At 62.9% G+C, this 17380-nt stretch overlaps 1 protein-coding gene across 1 annotated transcript; it reads left to right on the top strand.

Moving 5' to 3' along the window:
* The first annotated feature begins 3926 nt into the window (after positions 1-3926).
* Positions 3927-16336, top strand: TGM2 (transglutaminase 2). The gene is made up of 13 exons (XM_084271748.1): positions 3927-3983; positions 6155-6334; positions 8625-8867; positions 9920-10038; positions 10769-10897; positions 11157-11337; positions 12236-12371; positions 12503-12606; positions 12739-12978; positions 13149-13421; positions 14631-14791; positions 15038-15174; positions 15492-16336. The coding sequence occupies exons 1-13, from the start codon at positions 3974-3976 to the stop codon at positions 15646-15648; spliced, it is 2070 nt and encodes a 689-aa protein (XP_084127874.1). The 5' UTR covers positions 3927-3973; the 3' UTR covers positions 15649-16336.
* The last annotated feature ends 1044 nt before the right edge of the window (positions 16337-17380 follow it).

Here is a 17380-nt window from a genome sequence, read left to right as displayed (position 1 = left end):
TGCTCCAGCCCTTCGCCCCCCTCCCCGAGCTCAGTGACTGTAAATCAAGAGCCACGTGAAAGGTTTGTGTTTCTCCATTCTGCTAAATGAAAACACAGACTTGGCCTAAGAATAAAGATGGTGACATAACGAATTCCTCCTCAGCCCCCCTTTCTAAGCAGGTTGGAGAGCCTTGTCCCAGGGCTTTCCAGAGAGGCTGGTTATCAGCTGGCTGGCTTGCCCCTCCACAGGCAACGCCGGGTCAGCGTTCTGCACCTCTTGCTAACAGCCTCTGGCCCAGTGTGTGCCAAGAGCTGTATCCAAAGCCCAGCACCACATCAGATGCTGCCAGCACATCCCTCCTCCTGCCTTGAGTGGAAGACGTTTCAAGCCCTCGAGACCAGGTCTGCTGGCCGCCCCATGGCTGGGACACTGGAACACACTGGGCTCCCTGGACCTAGCTGTGGGGCCAGACAGAAAAACAATCCACTTTTCCTTGGAAAAGCCACTTCTCCCAAAGGAAAGGCTGTGCATTCCCTGCACTGTGCTGCCTGGCAGGCAATAGCCTCCCCCTGCCCCCACGGTACTGCCCGCGGCCAGGAGCAACAGCAGCCCCTTTGGGCCGGCTCCCGAAGCCTTTCTGCCATGGGAGCCCCAGCACAGCACCGAGCCTGTCTTGCTCAACCAGTGGCACAGCACCAGACCTGCCCACAGTGACCAAAAGCCCCGAATCACAGAGCCAGGTACTGCCCCTGCCTGTGCCGCAGTTACCGACCGCAGCTTCCCCATCTGCCTCGCCTCAGGCTGTGATGACGTTAGGGTCCTGTCTGCCGTCGCTGCCCAGCCCTCAGCTCCATCCCTACCAGATAAGAGCAGTTAGAGACTTTTCCCCTGGCTTTTGAAGTATTTTTCCATGCTCACAGGTCAGAGCTCAGCTCGGCTCCAGCAGGTGAGGGATCACTGCAGCATCCTACGTGCAAGGATCCCTATGGTCACCCACAAATGCTGCCTGCCAGCCCTGTTATCACGACCATAAAACACTTTCTCACCCTTTAACCTTTTCCTGAAGCTGTGTCCCAGCCCTGCCACCCCCTTTCCGGACCCAACACCCCAGCACAAAACCAGGGGCAGGGACCGGACGATGCCGGGCTCCCTGCCAAGGATCTCCGGCTGCTGGGATCGCTGTGCAAGGTGAGGACCAGACAGGTTTTGCCTCCCAGGCTTTGGGGGGCTGTGGGGAAGCAGCAGCTCCCAGGTCTGCCAAGGGCCACACTTTGGGGGATGCCCCAGGGCAGGAGGCAAAGTGGGGAACTGGGCAGGTCTGTTAGAAGTCAGTTGACAACTTAACAGAGCGACTCAGAGGAAGACACTGTCCCTTTTCAGAGCTTGTTTATCTGCCTGCACAAGAGACTGAGTCAGGATGTGCGGGTGCAGCCGGGGGCTGCCAGCCTGCCCAGCACACACCCAGGAAAGCAAACAGAGCCTCAGCCTGTGCGGGGCTGGGAAGGCAAGAAACCAGCGTGCTTTGAAGCAGCTCCAAGAGCAGGGTGGGTGCAGGGGAAGCTGCGATCCTCTGCTGAACACCTTGAGCAAATGAGTTATTTTAGGCATCCAGCAGCTCAAACACTCTCTTAATGCAACCTTGTCTTACCAAGGGGAGTAAAAGCAAGGCCAGCAGTGTGGTTGGGCTTCCATGTGCAGCATTTTCCAGTGCCTGGGCAGACAGATACCTCTGTGATACATTGTGGTGAGTGAAGTGGGTGCTAAAGGTGGAAATAAGGGAGGTTTCCTCTCGCTGAGATGCTGGGACCAAGCCTGGGGCTCTCCAGAGAGCCCTGGGGAGCAGACGGACACTCAGCTCCTGCCACTTCTGACAGAGGTGCCAGAGCACAGACAGACCCTGTCCGTAGTTCCCACTCTGTGCTTGGCCAGAGAACCAGACCGAAACCAGTCCCTATAGCCTGACCAGCACCAGGCACCCCAGCTTGCCTGGCCCTGGGCACCCCAGACACACCAACACCCCTCCTGGCAACAAACGGCTCTCCCTTCGGCGCTGAGCAGGAGCAGCCTGTCTGTGGTTGCTCTGCGGCAGACAATGCCACTACAGGCTGCTTGTCACACATCACCCAGAGCAAATTAAACACATCCCTAGGCTGCTGAGTGCATCCAAAGTTCACCCAGGGCAAAGAAGCAAAAAGCAGGCTTGTGCAGGCAGAGCCAGACCCTGTGCTCACCGGCAGGGAGACCAAACACACGGGCACATGTCACCGCTGATGCTGCGGCATCTGCGCCCAGGAAGCAGCCCCGGGAGCGGGGCCAGACCCGGGCAGGCAAAGATGTCTGTCTGCAGGACTGGGGGCTCCCACTGACGCCAGCCCTTCCTCAGCCCCACAGCAGCTTGGCAGGGGAGATGGTGCCTTGGCAGGGCATCCCTGGGCCCAGAGAGTCAGGCAGCCCCCTGGACCCCCACTCCCAGTGAGCCCTCCCTGTACCAGAACAGCTCAACCCAGCTCTGCCCACGCTGCTGACACCAAGGGGTCTGGGAGGAGGAGGAGGGTGATGTTTTCAGAGGCTCCTCCTGAGTCTGAGCAAGGAAAGCAGGACCCTGTGGCAGTAACGGCAGGGGTGCACTGACGGGGCAGCACTCACAGGCAGTACCTGCGTGTACCCCCTGCGATGAGGATGGCACCGCTCTGGGTTAGCTGCTGCAGGGGTGAGAAGAGCAGTGCCCACACCAGCATCGTGCTTGGCAACAGTTCGTTCCCCCCCTGCCACCTGCATGCCTGCGGTGGGGCAGCACATGGGTGGCTCTCATCAAAACCAGCTGCCCCCAGCTTTCCCTCAGCGAGGATTTGCTACACAGGCTTTAACCTCCCTCTCCACCCCCCTCACAGCTGGTGATGAAAGAGATGGGGCCCCCCCGTCCGCGGGACGCAGCGAAGGGGATGCTGCCCCTCCAGGGCCCCTCTGCCACACGGGGCAGCTCTGCTGCACAGTCAGCTGTGTGCCCCCCACGGTGGGACCGGGGCCAGCCCACCGCCCCTGGCTCACCAGGCTTCTCCTGAGCTCTTGGTGTGCTCACCACCTGTACCACCCCCTGTGCAGCTGCAGAAGGTTGTGTGTCTGTTTACACTATTTCTCGATACTATGTATTTGACACACAGTCACAGGAAGGAAGGGAGACCTTGAAGCTGCTTTTCTAAACGGTCTATCAAGACATCAGCACACTTTCTACACCCCCGTGGCTCTGTCCATTGAGATGCCCTGTCCTGGTGACCGCGGTTTCTGAGACACCCTGAGCAGCGTGTCCTTTGTCCAGTCTGTTTTTCCTACATCACCTGCTCCACACACACCCCCTCCCCACGCTGCCCCGGAGCTGACAGCAAACTTTCCATCACCCCTTCCTCGGAACAGTGATGTTTCCAGCAGTTTCCCTTCAGCCCTTCCATTTCCAGGGATGCACTGACGGGAAGGGGGACTGGCAGCTGCAATCCGGAGCAGTTCCCTGCCAGAAATGGCCGGGCACGGAGATAAGGCACGGGGGAAGGAAACTTTATAAGGAGAAAACATTCGCCACGCTTCTGGTACCCCGGGGGGAACCGCACGGCCCCTCTCCCCTCTCCTCCCACTCCTTGATTATTTTCTCTTCCCTCCTCTAACCGGCAGCATCTCCCGGGGGGAGGCTCGGGGGGCCGCGCAGGGCGGGCGGGGACAGGGGCCATCCGCGGGGTTTCTGGGCGGGCGCTGACCCCCCCCCCCCCATCCCCTCCCCCCCCGGGGCGGCTTTTGCTTTTTTCCTCTCTCTTTTTTTTTCTTTCGGTTGGTTTAAATAGGTGGGACCGGAGCCACGCCGTTTCCTGGAAGGGTTCTCCCGTTCTTGCCCCCACCGTCCCGAGCGCGGGGGTGTGCGCGGCGCCGCGGTATAAACGGCGCGGCCGGCGGGGCCGGGCGGGCGGCGCTCGGGGACGGCTCCACCGGACCGGCACCGGACACCATGGCCGAGGGTAAGAGCACGAGATGATCCCTTCCCACCGCTATCCCGGGTTTCTGGAGCAGGGGGAATGCTGCTCCCAGGTTCCCCACCGGCACCGCCAACCCGGCACGCGGTGGCACCGTCAGGCATCGGGAGCTGGTGCAAGAGCCACCTCCATGGGCTCCCACCCAAAGCGAGGGGCGGGAGGGAGCGGGAAAGACTAAAGCAGAGGGAAGCAGAGAGAAGGGAAGAGTGGGATTGTGCAGGGTCTGCTCCCTCCGTCCCTGCCCAGCTCCAGGGCTCTCCGCTGGCTGGAGCCTCGCCAGTACTTGTGGAATCAAGTTTGGTGCTATTTAAAGCTTTAAGTGCTCTTGGAGAGGAGCGCTGACAGCTGGACTATGAACGTGTGCCCACGTCCCACGCTGGTTTAAGGAGGATTTCTGGAGGCTCAACCAGAAGGACTGGCTCTGGCCTTCAGAAATCGCTCCTTGCAGGTGGCTTTTCAGACTCCTACGAGGGCGCAGAACCAGCCCCCACCTCCCAAGAGACCTGTCTCCAAAGTCCCAGGAAACAGGACTGTGCAATAGCGATGGGCACACAGCCCTCTGGGTGACATGGCATCGCTCTGCCCCCGAGCTGTCCCGGCTCACCGGGCTCCCAGCACTGCAGCAGCCATCCCAGCGTGGGTCCCTGGGATCGGGCGCTGGCACAGGCACTGCCAGATCCCATCACAAAGCTGAGCTGCCCTGGCAGCCCCTCCTCAGGCACAGCCATGCCTGGGATCCCACTAGCATCCATACGCCCCGGCGGTGCCACAGCCCCCTTTTTGCTAAATCCCGTGAGGACAATAGCCCTGGGTGATGGGGACAAGAGGGGCCCCGGTCCTGCTCTCCTAACACGCTTATTTATAACAAGTTGGGTTCAGTGTCAGCAAGGTCCACACGCTCCACCTTACAGACAGGGAGGTGGGAAGGGAAAGGTCCGTCCCATGCTCTGTCCCTGCTCCAGGGTCCCCATGGACCATCGGGGGAAACCTTGCACCTTATTTATGGACAGTCCCAACTATCTGCAGCAGCTCCCACAGTGCAGAGAGAGGGATGGGTGATGAGCCTGACCCCTGGATGCCCACAGCGCTATCTCCACACCTGGAGAGCCAGGAGAGGGGTTTCCTAAATGGGAACAACATCAGGGAACAACAAGCTCAGGGTCAGATATTTACACCTGGCACCAGCTCAAGCTCAGTGGCCACCACTGCTGGCACGCAGGCACCAGGAAGGGCACAGCCAGGGAGAGCTGCAGCACAAGGGCAGCGAGCAGAGCATCGCCCCTCACAACCGGCCCCAGCCCCGGGCTGGAGCTGAGCTCACTCTCAGCACTAAACACTTCTGCTTACTCTGCTGAGGAACTCGCCCGCCAGCAGAGCATTCAGGGGTCACCGGCCTTGAGCGATGATGAACGACATCCCATGGCTGCAGCACAGCCTGGGGCGGGGGGGATGCGGCCGCTGGCTGCTCGGGCACGCAGCCCTGCCTGCATCAGCGGCGGGGCCGGGGGCAGAGCAGAGCGCCCGAGGCCGGGGAACCAGACACTGTCTTTGTTATGGAGTTCACAGTCCGTCTCCCCAACCTGTCAGCAGAGCGGTAAAGCTGCCCAGAGAGCTGCCCTGGGCCTGGCTGAGGCACAGAACCACCCCTCACACTCTGGGCTCAGGGGGACCAGTTCGGGGTGGGAGCACACAGACAGCAAACCCCATCCGACAGGTCCCACACCTCTCAGAAAGCAGAGGTGAGCTCCAGGCTTTGCTCCAGCGCTGGATGCTGCGAGCTGCACACCTGGCACAGCTCTGTCACCACACAGTGCCTGTCCTCTGTCACAGTACCACAGAGCACACCGCAGCGCTCAGTCGGGGGGGCAGCACTCCATGCTGAGCTCGGCTGGCTGCAGGACCCCTGCCCACACCCCAGCAGGGTCCCAGCCTGCGATGTGAGCCCAGCCCGCAGAGCCACCCAGGAGGGATGCTCAGGGCTCAGCACCCAGCGCTGTGCTGGGCACACCTGGGGAGGGAGGACAGGGCTGCTTGGGGGAAAGAGCTGCCAAGCCCCAGCTCCAAGGTCCAGAAGCCTAAGGGGCAATCCCTTCCAGCCACAGGGCACAGCTGCATCCCAGCACTGGGGATGGCTGTACACACTGCTGCCTTTACAGATCTGGTGCTGGAGTCATGGGACCTGCAGTGTGAGCGCAACAGCCAGGAGCACCGCACGGTGGAGATGGGCCGGGAGCAGCTGGTGGTGCGCCGGGGGCAGCCCTTCAGCATCACCCTGCGCTTCTCGGGCAGGACCTACGAGGAGGGGGTGGACAAACTCGCCTTCAATGTCGAGACGGGTGAGTGTCGCTGCGCCCCTGGCCTGAGCACCTGCCACGGGGTGAGCTGCCCCTGCCCCAGGGCTCACCCCATGCTTGTGTGGGTGCTGCACTGAGCCACCCGCCCCCCTCACACAGTCGCCCTGCCTGTCGCCTCCCAGCAGAGGCTGGTGCTGTGCGTGGCTTTTACACCAAGATGGAGAGAAAGAGTAGGAACTCGGCTCCGTAACCAGAGCTGAAAGGAAGCGATAAAGAATTAAACCAAAAGCTGCCACCCCTGTTCCTATGGGGGAGCCGGGCTCAGGGCTGTGCCAGAGCTGCTGGCTTACTGGAAAGTGCCTGGGTTGCAGCAGGGGAATCTCTTGCCCTTCCCAGAAGCATCAGCACAGCGAGTATTTCAGCAAGCATTTCAGTTTCACAGCACTTCTGCTGATGGTCTTTTACCCCAGTCACCCCTGCCCCCACCCCAGCACTCAGGCATCCCCAGCATGGGGGTTTGCTCAGGAATCACCAGCCCCAGAGAAAGGAAATGCTGCCATTGAGCCTGCCCAGCACACAGCCAGCCACACGTCCCGCTCCGAGCGGTACAGGGGAGCCGGGCGCAGCATCCGGCGGGTCCCCGTGGCTGCGCTCCAAGGCTGCGCCTGGCGAGAGGCCACCGAGAGCAGCGGGGACAGGGATGTCACCCCTGGGCCACCTCTGGCTGCAGCCACCAGACAGGGGCTCGGCCTGCACTGGTTCAGAGTGAAGGGAAAGGAAACTCTTGGGCAAGAGTTATTTTGGGGCTGCAGCATCCTGCTGACTCAAACAGCCCAGAACTCAAGTGAAACTCCACCCGGTTTCCTCATGATGCAAAATGTCCTTTTTCTTTTCCCCTAAAAGCTCAGAACCCACCACGGGGTGACAAGTGACATACCCAGTACCCCCCAGCATCACCCTAAACCAGTGGCTCCCCCATCACACCCCAGTCCCAAGGCAGCCATGGCAGGGCTCTGCCCACCCGCGGCTCAAGCCTGCCAGGATTTTACGAGGTCGTGCTGCATCCCGGGCAATCCCAGGCTGGTTTTGCAAGCCAGAAGTGCCCCCTCCAGCCCCTATCCCAGCACAGCCCCCTGGGGCAAAGGCACAGGCTGGCAGCCGCTGCCGTCTGTCTGGAGAGCAGCCCCAGAGAAGAGGGACAGAGAGCAGAGGCACCCGCTGTGCAGCCAGGGCAGGGCTGCCAGACCCCCCCAGGCAGCAGGGCCACACGCCACCTCCCGCAGGAAAGAGCTGAATGGCTCTGGGTGAAAATAGAGCCCGTGTTTTTAAAGTGGGCGTGTTGGAAGAGCCTGGCTCAGCCGCCCGGCCCCGGGAGATGCGCAGGGAGGAGGAGGAGGAGGCGGCAGGCTTCCACGGCTGGCCATCGCCATGGCAGCACCAGGCTGCCTGCTGCCAAAAGGACAACCCGGCCTCACCGAAAGGACAGAGAGGAGAAACTGTGTCACTCTCATGAGTTCACGAGTATTTTTGGTGAGTCGCCTGGCGCCCGGCCCACGCTGCGGGCGAGGACTGGCAGGGGACCAGCCCAGGGCTGTGAGAGCAGCCTGTGGTGACACCGCTGCACCCGCTGCCAGCCAGCCCCGCACGCTCACCGGCACTGCCACCCCCGCTGGCATCCCCACAGCATCCCCGCTGGCATCCCCACAGCATCCCCCCTGGCATCCCCACAGCATCCCCCCTGGCATCACCACAGCATCCCCAGGCTTGGCCGGGGCCGGGCGTCACCGCGCCGCGGAGGAGCGGTGCTGGGAGCCAGCCGGGTGCAGGTGGCTTGGATGCAGCCCTGTGCTTGGAGGGGCCGGCAGGGATCATCCTGTCCCGGGCTCAGGCGCAGCGGCCGCTGATGTAACCGCCAACTGTGGGCTGTTGGCAGCAACGCCTGAGGCCGGGCGCGTGTCACGGGGCTCCTGCTAAGAGCCCCCCGGCACCGGGGGCTCTGGGGTTCGCAGCCACGCTCGGCCAGGGCCCCCCGTCAGGGCTGAGCTGTGTGGGGACTCGGCAGCTCCGCTCCAAGCGGGGAGCAGACACGGCACTGGGACGAGCACCCCCTCCGCTCCCCCAGCCCGGGGCACCCGTGGGATGAGTCCCTCCATCCTGCCCCTTCCCAAACAGCAAGAGACCCGCCTGAGCTGCCTGGGGTGGGGGGGGCTTCCCCAGGCAGTGAACATCCCTGGGTCGCAGAGGGCACGGCAGCTCCCCTTGGCACAGCCCCCCCAGGATGTGGCTCCCAGCACCCCTGGAGCACCAGAACTGACGTGCTCCCTCTCGGCAGGACCCTGCCCCATCGAGACTTCGGGAACCAGGTTCCACTTTGCTGCGACCGACTTCCCAGAGGAATCTGGCTGGAGTGCTGTGGTGCAGCAGCAGGATGGGGACTCTGTCTGCGTGTCGCTCTGCTCCCCTCCCACCGCCTGCGTGGGCCGCTACAGCCTGACTCTGGAGACCTCCACCGGCTACCAGGGCTCCAGCTACCACATGGGGGACTTCATCCTGCTCTTTAACGCCTGGCACCCAGGTAAGGCTTTCACCTTGCCCAGACTGGGGGAGCCCAGGTCACCCCCACCCTGCCAGGCCAGCGTGCCCCCCCAGTCTCACCCCACTACAGACCCCAGGTACCCCAAGCTCTGCCCTGAGTTCTGGGCTCAGCACAAGTCTCCACTTTGCATCCGCCTCCACACAGTCCCTTCAGCAGGTTGAAGCCACAAGCAACACTCCCCCCCCCCCCCCCCCCCGAACACATACAACCCCTTTTGCTGCACCCCAAACACCAGACCCCCCACCTGGGCTACCCCCACCCCACAGAGCCCCACAGGAGCTCACCTCTGCAGTGCTGGTGCAGCTCCCTACAGCAACTCCCAAGTGGGTGATGGGTGGAGGAAACCCCCCTGACTGCCCCTAATAACCCCTGATTACCCCTAATTGCCCCCACCAGCGCAGGGTTTAATGAGCTGGGGCAAAACAACAGCCGGGATTTTGATCTCCTCACGTCCTTCCTCTGCTCCACAGAGCAGCTCGGGCTGCCCCGCTCCACCCGGCCAGACCTGGGCTGGGACCGGCCACTTCCCGAGTCCCAAAGGCTCCGTGCCAGCTCCGCTGAGATAAGGGGCTTTGGGAAGTTTCACTCCCCCAGGGCTGTGTATATTGAGGTTTTTGTGTGGAAACTTTCCCAGTAAATAGTGATTTCTTCCCAGCAGTAACTGCTGTGTGAGCGAAATGGCTCCAGCTGCGCTCCCAGCCAGCCAGCCCACCGCTTCCCACTGCTCACTTCTGCTGGGGAGGGTTCCCCTCCTGGGAAAAGACCCAACTCCATAAAACAAAAGGGAGAAAAAGACAGATATGAGAAAGGACTTAAAACCACGAGCCTGCTGACAATTTCCCATCAGCTCAAACCAAACTGGGTTGAAAGTCTCTAGCAGCCTTTTCAGACAGGAGCAGTTTCAGCCCCTCATTTCCCACCAGATCCATCCCCAGTCCCTGCACAGCACATCCCTGGGGAGTGAGGGGGCATTGAGCAAGGCCAGGGGATGCAGGGCAGAGCCCTGTCCCCATCTCTCCCTGTTCCCACAGAGGACACGGTCTTCCTCCGAGAAGAGGACGAGCGCCGCGAGTACGTGCTGTCCCAGGAGGGGCTCATCTACCAGGGTGCCCGTGACTACATCACCTCTGTCCCCTGGAACTTTGGCCAGGTGAGTGGGACGTGGCCCCCAGCACCCCTGGGACCCCGGGTTGAGCCCAGACACTGGCACTGCAGGGCCCAGGGGCTGATGTGTGTCCCCAAACATGCCACAGTCCAAGCACCCTGGGGAGGACCCAGCCCGGCCACGTGGCCGTGGGACAAACCAACCAAGATCTCATTTCCAAGAGGGGAACGTGCAGCCTTCCAAGCGTTGGGGGAGCGAGGGGAGCATCCTGCACAGCTCCTGGGGGCCGGGAACTCCTAATCAGGGTGGCCAGGCTGCTCTGGGGGCCGGTGCTCGATAACGTGCTGCCGGGCGCCGTGCCGGCTGCACCGATAAGGCAGCGCCCGCGCCCTGCGCCGCAGCCCCCTGCGACCGCGCTGGGCCCCAGTGCAGGGGGTGCCCTGGCTGTACCCCAGGCTCTGGGCTGTCCCCGAGGCACTGCAAGGGCAGTGGGAGCAGGGGTGCAGCCAGTGATGGGAAGTAGGGGTTCCCTGGAGGTCAGGTCTGTGGCTGACCCTTGTGCAGCAGTGGGCAGGAAGCAGGATCCGGCCCCGGTGTGAGGACAGTGGCACAAGCAGGACATGTGACTCAGCTCAGGGAGGGGACCCTGGGTATGTGTGACCCCCCCCACGTGTGGGGCAGCTCTGCTGGCAGGGCATCGTGGTGACCCAGGGAGGGAGGACAGAAGAGCTGCCGGTACCCTGGGGACCTCACCCACCTTTCCTCCCCTCTCCAGTTCGAGGAGGACATCTTGTCCATCTGCCTCAAGCTGCTGGACACAAACCCCAAATTCCTGAGGGACCAGAACCGGGACTGCTCCCGCCGCAACGACCCCGTGTACATCGGCAGGGTGGTGAGCGCCATGGTGAGTCCGCGGGGCTCCGGCACCAGCACCCCCCCGTAGGGTGTCCCCAGGCTTCCCAGCACCCCATGTCCCCCCAGGGTGGAAACACCCCTCCGCTGTCCCTGCAGATCCAGCTGTGACAGAGAGGTGGCATTTGCCTTTCCTGCATGGCTGTGGGGTGGGTGATGGGGTGGCAGCACCTTTGGGCTCTCCCCCCCTGCCAGCCCCCCCTGCCCCCGTGCTCTGCTGTTCCTCCATCACAGCCCCTCCTGTGCCTCAGGTGAACTGTAACGACGAGGACCGGGGCGTGCTGGCAGGGCGGTGGGACAACCATTACGAGGATGGGATGAGCCCGATGTCCTGGATTGGGAGCGTGGATATTCTCAGGAGGTGGAAGAAGTTTGGGTGCCAGCCAGTCAAGTACGGCCAGTGCTGGGTCTTCGCTGCCGTGGCATGTACTGGTGAGAGCAAGTGTCTCCCATCTCCCCTTCCCCTCAGAACGGGGTCACCCATGCATCCCCTCCATCCCCACCCTGACACCCTGCCCTTCGCCCTGTGCTGCGGCAGGAGGGAGTCACGGGGTTGGTTACAGTCAGCCTGCAGTGATTGCTGAGCAGCTGAGCTCTCTGCTACTCTAATTTGTCAGGAAACGGGGGGAAAGATGATAGGAAAGGGCTCTGGCTTTTCAATTAGCATCTCTTCCCCGTCGGGGCAGAGAGGGAGGAGCTGGATGCACAGTGCAGGACAGGGCAAGCGGCTTGAAGGTCAAGTTTGCCATAAAGTCATTAATCCACTGAGATCCAAAGAATTCCACTGCCACCCAGGCTGCTGGGCTGGGCACAGGAGGGGAAGGGTTTCAGGCTGGCTTCCTTGAGGGGTGTGCACACGAGGGAACTGCTGCACGAGTGTTCATCGGTCGTAGCCACACCAGAGCCTTTCTGAGGGAGAGGAGTAGCAGGAAACCAGAGTGGATGTTCTGCGCCGCTCAGAAGTTTACAGCCTTTGAAGCGGTGTAACTACCTCCCTGTTCCCCAGGGAGCTCTGCTCGCAGTAAAAGGCAGCTGGGAGATGAAATAAGAGGTTGCAGCGTGCTGCTGCCCGCACACTCCTCAAAAGCCTCTTCTGAGCCTTTCTTCTGCTGCAGTATCAGGACCGAGCAGGCTGCCAGTGGCGTGTGCCACCCACCTCGCCTGCGGCACGCCGAGCCCCACGGCAGCGGCAAGAACCCGGGGATCAGTCCCCAGACCCCTCTTTGTGGGGAAAGGGGAGGGCAGGAGCTGTGCAAAGCCAGGGTGTGGTGGGATGGGAGACCTGGGGCTGCACAACCCCCCCAGCTCACCCTCCCCTGCTTCCCTGCAGTCATGCGGTGCCTGGGCATCCCCAGCCGGGTGGTGACCAACTACAACTCAGCCCATGACACCAACGGCAACCTGGTCATCGACCGCTACCTGAGCGAGGTCGGGGAGGAGAACCGGCGCTCCAGGGACATGATCTGGTGAGCAGCAGGGTGGGACCCCAGCACGCCCACCCCTGGGACGGTATCTGCCCCTTCCCCAGCCCCTCCCTGGGGCCTGGCAGATGCCAGGGGGGCAGCCCGAGCCCCCTGCATCCTGCCTTCCATTGCAGGAACTTCCACTGCTGGGTGGAGTCCTGGATGGCCCGTCCAGACTTGGCACCCGGCTACGATGGGTGGCAGGCGCTGGACCCGACGCCCCAGGAGAAGAGCGAAGGTACAGCGTGCCCCACGCAGGGGCTCCCTCCCACCCCTCGCCCCCAACACACAGGGTCTCCCCCGCCACAACCGCACCTTGCCCCTGCGGTGGCCAAACCCGGGGCAGTGACGGCTGCTCCCCTCTCTGCAGGGGTGTTCTGCTGCGGGCCGGCCCCTGTCAAGGCCATCAAGGAGGGTGACCTGCAGCTGAAGTACGACATCCCCTTCATCTTCGCCGAGGTCAACGCCGACGTGGTGTACTGGGTGGTGAACCAGGACGGGACGGAGAAGAAGAGCACCCACTCCTCTGTCGTGGGGAAGAACATCAGCACCAAGAGCGTGGGCAGGGACACCAGGGAGGACATCACCCACACCTACAAGTACCCAGAGGGTACGGGCCGGCAGCAGGGGCAGAGACACAACGGGAGGGTCAACTGCTGGGAGGTGGAGTGGGAGAACGATTAATGCAGCAGCTGCACCGGGAGGGATCGGGGCAAAGCAGCCGGGACTGTGCCCTTCCCACTGCCCCCTCCCCACACCCTGGCTTTCCCTGCACCACAGGGTCTGATAGGGAGAGAGAAGTGTTTGAGAAGGCAGAGCGGGAGCAGCGCTCGCTCAGGGAGGAGGAGGAGGGGCTGCACCTCAAGATCAAGCTGTCGGACGGCGCAAACAACGGCTGCGACTTCGACGTCTTCACCATCATCAGCAACAACACCGGCACGGAGCGGGTGTGCAGGCTCATGGTGTGCGCCCGGACCGCCAGCTACAACGGCACCGTCGGGCCCCAGTGTGGCATGAAGGACCTGCTGAACGTCACCCTCGAGCCCTACGCAGGTGAGAGACCTGGCAGGGAGCAGGGGCTGCGTCACGAGGGCTGGGGCCGGGTCAGCCAGTGTCCCCGAGTTCAGCTGCTCCTCGGGGGTCTGCAGGGCGGCTGCAGGAGGCTGGAGCCAGGCTCTGCTCAGGGCTGGAGCCAGGCTCTGCTCAGGGATGACAGCAACAGGACAAGGGGCAGTGGGTGCAGCTGGAGCAGAGCGAGTTCCATGGGAATATCAGGAGGAACTTTGTCACTGTGAGGGTGACAGAGCCCTGGGACAGGCTGCCCGGAGAGGCTGGGGAGTCTCCTTCTCTGGAGACATCCAAACCCACCTGGATGTGTCCCTGTGCGATTCAGTCTGGGTGACCCTGCTCTGGGAGGGGGTTGGACTAGATGAGCTTTCGAGGTCCCTTCCAACCCCTGATGTTCTGTGGGTCTGTGAATACAGACCTCAGGACTGCCCCTGCTGCAGCCTTGAGGGCGGCCGGGCACTCTGTGCCGGCACGGGGAGCCCAGCCAGAGCAGCACCAGCCCATCCCTGTCCTGCAGCTGATGCTCCAGCACTTCATGTCCTGCCCAAGGCTGTGCTTGCAGCAGTCACGGCCTCTGCAGGCTCCATCCCCAGGACAGCCCTGCAGCTGGCTGCCTTCACCTCCCTCCCTGCTCAGCACAAGACAGCCCAGTCCCCAAAGGGCCTTGGGATAAACAACGCTGAGCGAGGGCGGCTGCCAGGGGGCCGGGCTGCCTCCCACCACCAGCACCGGCTGTGAGGGCTGGCAAAGCCCCTTGGCCACGGTGCAGGGGTGTCCCCAGGGTCCTGCCCTGGCACGTGGCTCCTTCCCCTACTCACACCCTGAGCATCACTTCTGGCACCTGCTGTCAGAGCCCTGGCCAGGCTGCAGGGTCCCTCCCCGCCGCACTGAGCTGGGTGCTCACTGCTGAGCTGAGGGTTGACGACAGCTAAACAGAACCCATTTTCTTGGGAAAGGGGGCTTGGCAAGACACCCCCAGTACAGGCTTCCTTGTGTGTGCTCCAGCTAGCAGCTCATGGTGGCTGCCCAACCTGCAGTGCCCCAGCCTAACAGGGGTTTCCCCAAGGCTCCCCCATCCTTGCAAGGTGCCTGGAGAAGCTCCTGGGGAATCCAGACCAGACAGACGTGAGCACCAAGCTGCTGGGGCTGGGGAGGGGGTAAGCCCTGACCCCCCTACTCCGCTTTCCCTTCCAGAGAAGAGTGTGCCCCTGCGTATCCTGTACGAGCAGTATGGGGAGAGCCTGACTCGGGACAACCTCATCAAGGTGGTGGCTCTCCTGACTGACCACCAGACCAACGATGTCATCGTGGCTGTCAGGGATGTCTACATCCAGAACCCGGAGATCAAGATCAGGGTAAGAGCTCAGCTGCTCTGTCCCAGATGGGGTTGAGGGGGGTGGTGTTTCCTGTTCATAGAAGGGGTCCTGCAATCACCTTGGGGGCTTGGTCTGAGAGACCTGAGCCCTGGGGCAGCCCCACCCACCACAGTGGGACTTGGGCATCATGGCCCAGGACCAAGCCTGTGAGGCCTGGGCAGGGGGAGGACCCCGGCCCCCGGCTGTGGTGGTGCTGGGTTGGGATCTGAGACCACCTGCTTGCAGATTTTAGGGGAGCCAATGCAGAAGCGGAAGCTGGTGGCAGAGATCAGCCTGGTGAACCCCCTGGCAGTGCCCCTGCACAGCTGCGTGTTCGTGGTGGAGGGCGCTGGGCTCACCGCTGGGCAGCAGATCAAGGAGCTGTGAGACACCTTCCTACCTTCACTGGGAATGGGGAGAGGGCAGATTTTGAGCCTGGAGCCCCCAGGGAGGGTGGCCCCATGGTCTGGCTCTGCTATGGGCACAGGGGGGGCTGGGGCTGAACTGGTCCCTGTGGGCCGTGGGGTCTTGGAGCATCTCTGCCCCACACCTCGCTGGGGAGGGGTGTCTGGCCACCTAACGGGGGGGAGGGGGGTGGTCCCGGGTGCCCAGCACTGCCCTGTGGCATGGGGGGGGGGGGGTGTGGGTCGCTGGGAGGGAAGTGGGGCTGCCCCACTGATGCCCTGCCCTCCCCCCCCAGCGAGGAGCCCATGCAGCCCCACGCAGAGGCCAAGTTCAGGATGGATTTCGTGCCGCACCAGGCGGGGCTGCACAAGCTCGTGGTGGACTTCGAGAGCGACCGGCTGGCGGGGGTGAAGGGCTACCGCAACGTCATCATCGCGCCGCAGCCCCAGTGAGCCGCAGCCCCCGCCCCGGAACCCCCCCGCCCTCCTGCTCGGGAGCTTGCTGGCCCCCCACTTGCTTTAGCCCAAGATGGTCCCAGCGCCGCACGGAAGGACGACAGCCACAGCCCAGAGCCCAGAGCCCAGAGCCCAGAGCCCAGCCCGACCCTGGCCCGGAGCTGCGGGGCTGCAGGGAGAGAAGCACTGGCAGCAGGGAGAGGAGAGAGGGGCTGGGGGCTCCCTGCAGCAGCCACTTGCCACATCTTTCCCCCAGAGTGGAAATGTCCCCACCCTGCCTGCCCCCTCACCCCCCTGCCCAGGCACAGCAGGGTCCCGCTCGGGGGGGTGGGGGCAGCCCCCTCCTCTCTCTGCAGCACCCACAGCCCCAGGCCCCACAGCACCTTTCAGAGCCAAAGGGGCTCCCCCAGCACCCACGGCACCTCAGCCGTGCTCACAGGTGCTGCTCGGACGCTCAGATCCCCTCTTGCTGTGAGCAGGAAGCTGAGTCCATCGTGCCCACCTATTTACAGCTGCTGCCACGTGCTGCCTGTCACTGGGTGCCTAAAGCAGGGGGGTCCCCAACACCCCCCGTTCCTGCTGCTGCAGACAGCGCGGCAGGGGACAGGCTGCTGCTGCCTTGACGTGACCCAACTGCACAAGCACTGAATAAAACTCTATTTTTCACTTCTCAAGCTCAATCCAACTCCTCACAAGCATCATCCTGGGGCCCCGTGGTGAACCCCACGGCTGCCCCGGTCCCACAGCACCAGGCAAAGGCTTCCAGCCTCCAAGGGAGCACAGCAGGCACCACACATGCCTGGTGGCTTCTCCCACACCAGGGGTGGCACCAAGAGGAGGGAAACCTGCCCTGGAAAATGCAGGAAGAGGCAGGTCCCAGTGCAGCCAGGGAAAGCCCAGGGCAGCAGCCAGAGCTGCCATGGGGGGATGAGGAACTCAGTGCTGGGGAGAAGGGGAGTGGCTGGGCACAGGGGGCAGGATTTGCCTGTCCTGGAACCCGTCAAGGTCCTGCTGAAGGTCAGTGCTTCCCACACCAGAACATGACCCTCTTGCTGTCTCCACACACACATTGTGGGATCCTCCTGGCCCTGTTAAACCAAAAAAGTCCAGTACAGAACTGGGGGTCTCCCACTGCAGCCACGTTTTCCCACACCCACAGCAGCCCCAGGCAGAGGGGATGGGCCTGGCCCAGCCCCTGACCCCCCAAACCGGGGGACAGTCTGCAGCACAAGGTGACCCCGCTCAGTCAGCTTGTGCCAGGCTGGTCCCAGATTCTCCCCAGACTGGTGCAGCTCTGGGGGGCTCCTGTCCCAGACCACCTGGATTAGGAACCGGGAGCACGACCTACCCAGGCCAGCCTGTCCTCCAGCTCCACTCTGTTTGGGATGAGGCACAATCTCCCTGTGTGGTGTTGGAGACGCAGCTCTCACCTCCCCCAGGCCTGGCAGAGGCTCCACAGCCAGAGATCCCAGCGCCTGGCTCTGCTCACCCATGAGAGGGCTGAAGGGAGGAGCAGGGGGAGCTGCCTGTGCTCCATCCCTGCAGCCTCAGCTTCTGCTCCAGGTTGGGGGGGGGGGAGGGGGGGGCACTGCCAGGCTCTGGCTTCACGTGTGGCAACTGGTTATTGGGCCACCAAAATCTTTCGACACGACCCACCAGCTCGGCCCCACGATCCTTCTCCCCTTACCTGCAGGACATTCAACCTCATCTCCATCCTGCCTGAGTGCAG

This window comes from Gallinula chloropus, assembly GCF_964237585.1.
Source record: "Gallinula chloropus genome assembly, chromosome: 16".
Lineage (NCBI taxonomy): Eukaryota > Metazoa > Chordata > Aves > Gruiformes > Rallidae > Gallinula > Gallinula chloropus.
The sequence above is the reverse complement of the archived record's forward strand: the minus strand, read 5'-3'. Positions and strand labels throughout refer to the sequence as shown.